This window comes from Mus caroli, chromosome 4, assembly GCF_900094665.2.
Source record: "Mus caroli chromosome 4, CAROLI_EIJ_v1.1, whole genome shotgun sequence".
NCBI lineage: Eukaryota > Metazoa > Chordata > Mammalia > Rodentia > Muridae > Mus > Mus caroli.
Genome location: NC_034573.1, coordinates 8,466,047 through 8,468,862, shown reverse-complemented (window position 1 = coordinate 8,468,862; position 2,816 = coordinate 8,466,047). Strand labels below are relative to the sequence as shown.

Below are 2,816 nucleotides of genomic sequence, written 5' to 3'. Positions count from 1 at the left end.
GGCATGTTGGCTGTGAGGAAGACAGCTCCAGGGTCCTGTATCCTTAGAACATTTCAGATTCTACACAAGAGGTAGAGCAACCTTGGGTTGTTGCAGATACATGACACCCTCAGCCCCCATCTTCTCCATTTGCCATCTGCACTTCCATCAAGACTGACTGAACACACACATAAACTGAAGTGGAGGGCAAAACTGGAGTACAATTGTCTCATCCTGGACTGAGAGGATGACCAGCACCCACCTTTCTTGGTTCAGCTGCCTAATACCTTTCCTATCACAGACTGTGGCTCTCAACAAGCTCAGCTTTCAGGGGTGATAGTAGTATCCAGAAAGCACTGCTGTGGGAGTAGTCCCAGGTTGCCTAAACCCAGTTCTGAACAGGGTAAGTCCACTCCTAGGGCAGGTCTAGCAGGGAATGCTCAGCATAGAGCTTCTGGGAGATGTCATACAAATGCTCAATGAAGGGCAGGGCCTCCCCCAGCATCTCCCCTGCTTGCCTAGAGGACTCCATATTCATGGCCTCAAGGAAGACCTTACGTGAGGGTAAGGCACAGAAGGCCACAGTGACAGCTTGATGTACTATCCAGGAGTGATAGCTAGCCAGCGTGGCATTGTAGGCCTCACTGCAGAGTGCGGAGGTACGACTATCCTCAGAGCTGGTGCGCAGGCCACCCAGGAACAGCTGTAGCCAGTGCAGAGCAAGATGTAGGCGCAGCACAGTCCGGCAGCCTGAGTGAGGGTGTCGGGGATGGGAACGGTGATCCATGTCCACCAGCTTGTTGCTCACCTCGTAGGCTACCATGGACTGCAAGCTAGTGTAGTGTTCAGACTGTGGGCTGCTTCTCAGACGCTCCATTATCTGTAGCTTTGAGACCACATCCTTGGAAATGAATGAGAAGACAGCCCCCGGGCTGTTCAGAAACCTGTGAAAGGAAGTATAAATTTGAAGCTCTACTCATACTGGAAGCAATCCTGTAGTACAGGGAAGATACCTTGAGCCTGCTGGAGCACTTGTCTTTCTGGTGGCAAGGGCAGGAAAGCCAGATGGAAACAGTCTGCTAGCTGGTTCCATCCTCCTATGCCATGTGGGATGCAGATGTCCCATGTGGACTCTGGCTGGCAAAGCTGCTACCTTGAGCAACCCCAATAAACGCACCTGACAAGTCCCTTCCAGCTGGCAATATAGTGGTTCAGCAGCACCTCTCCCTTGTCAGTGAGACACTGCTTGAAGCTGACCAGGACGACTTTAAGGTTGAAATCTTTCTCTGAGTCATCCATCTTCCAACACAAGCTGAAATAGTTTCACACAGAATGTGTAGTCATCATGGTGGATTAGCTCATTCTGTGGTTCGTTTTCTCAGGAAGAGATTGGGAAGAAGATCTGAGACAGGTTCCGATGGTGGGGGAGTGGTGGTCTCTACTCCCGTGGAGGTCAAAGGGTGCAGCAGAGGCCAGCAATGGGGAGGGTTGATCAAAGCTACAATTAGGCTGCTGTGGGAGGCGATTCTTTGCCAGTCCGCTCCGGTGGTCTGCAGAGACGTGGCTCTGCTGCCTGGTTCATGTCAGGTAAGATTCCCCATCCCCATGCTTTCCCTCAAGCTCGGAGCCTGCGGTTGAGCAGAAACCTTGAGCTGCAACCCCGTGAGTTTCGTTTTTAAAAATGTGTTTGAACAAAGACCTGAAGATAAGAGAAGTACTCTTCGCACAGGGATATGTGCAAAGGTCCTGAGGGAGGATGTTGCTGGACATTTACAGAGGCAAGGACCCAGTGTGGCTGAAGGGACCAGAAGGGTGAAAGATAACAGGGACTGAGAGTATATAAGTGGGCAGCCTGCTCATGCAGCCTCCAGGACAGAACACAGTAGAGCAATGTGAAGACTTTGCCTCCTTCTCTGAGATGACACCATTGGAAGCAATGTGATTTTATTTTGGATTTAAAAGAATCATCCTGTGTGTTATGTTAAGAATGGGCCACAGAAGATGAGAGGTGAGCATAAGGATTCCAGATACTGCAATGAAAACAAAGGGTGCTGTCTTGAGCCAAAACAAGGGATGGGTAGCTGAGCTCAGTAGGCAGGGGTTAAAGCAAGTAGTATCAAATTTGAATTTACCCAGAGGGAGCAGCCAATGGGAACCATGGACTAAAAGGATGGCTACCTTCTGCTCCTGACATGTCTGCTGGCTAACAGTTCTGGACTGGCCAAAATTCTGTACAGAATTAGTGCAGCTTTGTTAGTCTGTATTGGCTTCTAGAAGATCTGCGCAATCTCCTTTGACTTCTTGTTTTCTGGCCCTCTGTTGTCTCCCTAATAACCTTTTAAATGCCTCTGAACTATTTTCAGCAATAAAAAAATCTGAATATCAATAGGTTTCCATTCTATAAGAAAACATTTATAACCCCACTGAGTTGTCAGCAATTAGATACCTTTTAAATATAGGTCATTCATTTTATTTTCCTGCTTGATCTCAAGTTTGTGTTAATCTTAATGAGGCTGTTTACTTACCCTTCCTGAATTCAGAAAGAAACCATCTGCATCGCCACACAGACGGAACATCACAATTTGTCTGTCTGCACTGTACATCTTAATATTGCACTGAAGTGCCAACAAGTTTTCCAAGAATATGAACTTGCATGCTTTCTTTGTTTCACAAACTCTCTGAAAATCTACTTCTTTAATCAATGAAGAACTCCATGACTTTCATTGAAGTAAACACTCTAGCTGCATTGCTGAGAGGTTGACTAGCTCGACTTGGTGTAAAATTGCTAGTTCTCCCACTGGATCAACTCTAAACATTAGGAATTTTCCCAGTTCTAT

The 2,816-nt window shown here is 47.3% G+C and overlaps 1 protein-coding gene across 1 annotated transcript; it reads right to left on the bottom strand.

The window, feature by feature from the left end:
- Nucleotides 1–357: 357 nt before the first annotated feature.
- On the bottom strand, nt 358–1,465 carry LOC110293759 (ceramide-1-phosphate transfer protein-like). The gene is made up of 2 exons (XM_021161623.2): nt 1,157–1,465; nt 358–923 (listed from the first exon to the last, which is right to left on the bottom strand). The coding sequence occupies exons 1-2, from the start codon at nt 1,276–1,278 to the stop codon at nt 395–397; spliced, it is 651 nt and encodes a 216-aa protein (XP_021017282.1). The 5' UTR covers nt 1,279–1,465; the 3' UTR covers nt 358–394.
- Between the last annotated feature and the right edge of the window lie 1,351 nt (nt 1,466–2,816).

Excerpts from the sequence above, each read along its gene's own strand:
- LOC110293759 (XM_021161623.2), bottom strand. The coding sequence starts at position 1,278 with ATGGATGACTCAGAGAAAGATTTCAACCTTAAAGTCGTCCTGGTCAGC. Across the intron at positions 924-1,156 it reads AGCTGGAAGGGACTTGTCAG|GTTTCTGAACAGCCCGGGGG; the intron begins GTGCGTTTATTG and ends TTCCTTTCACAG.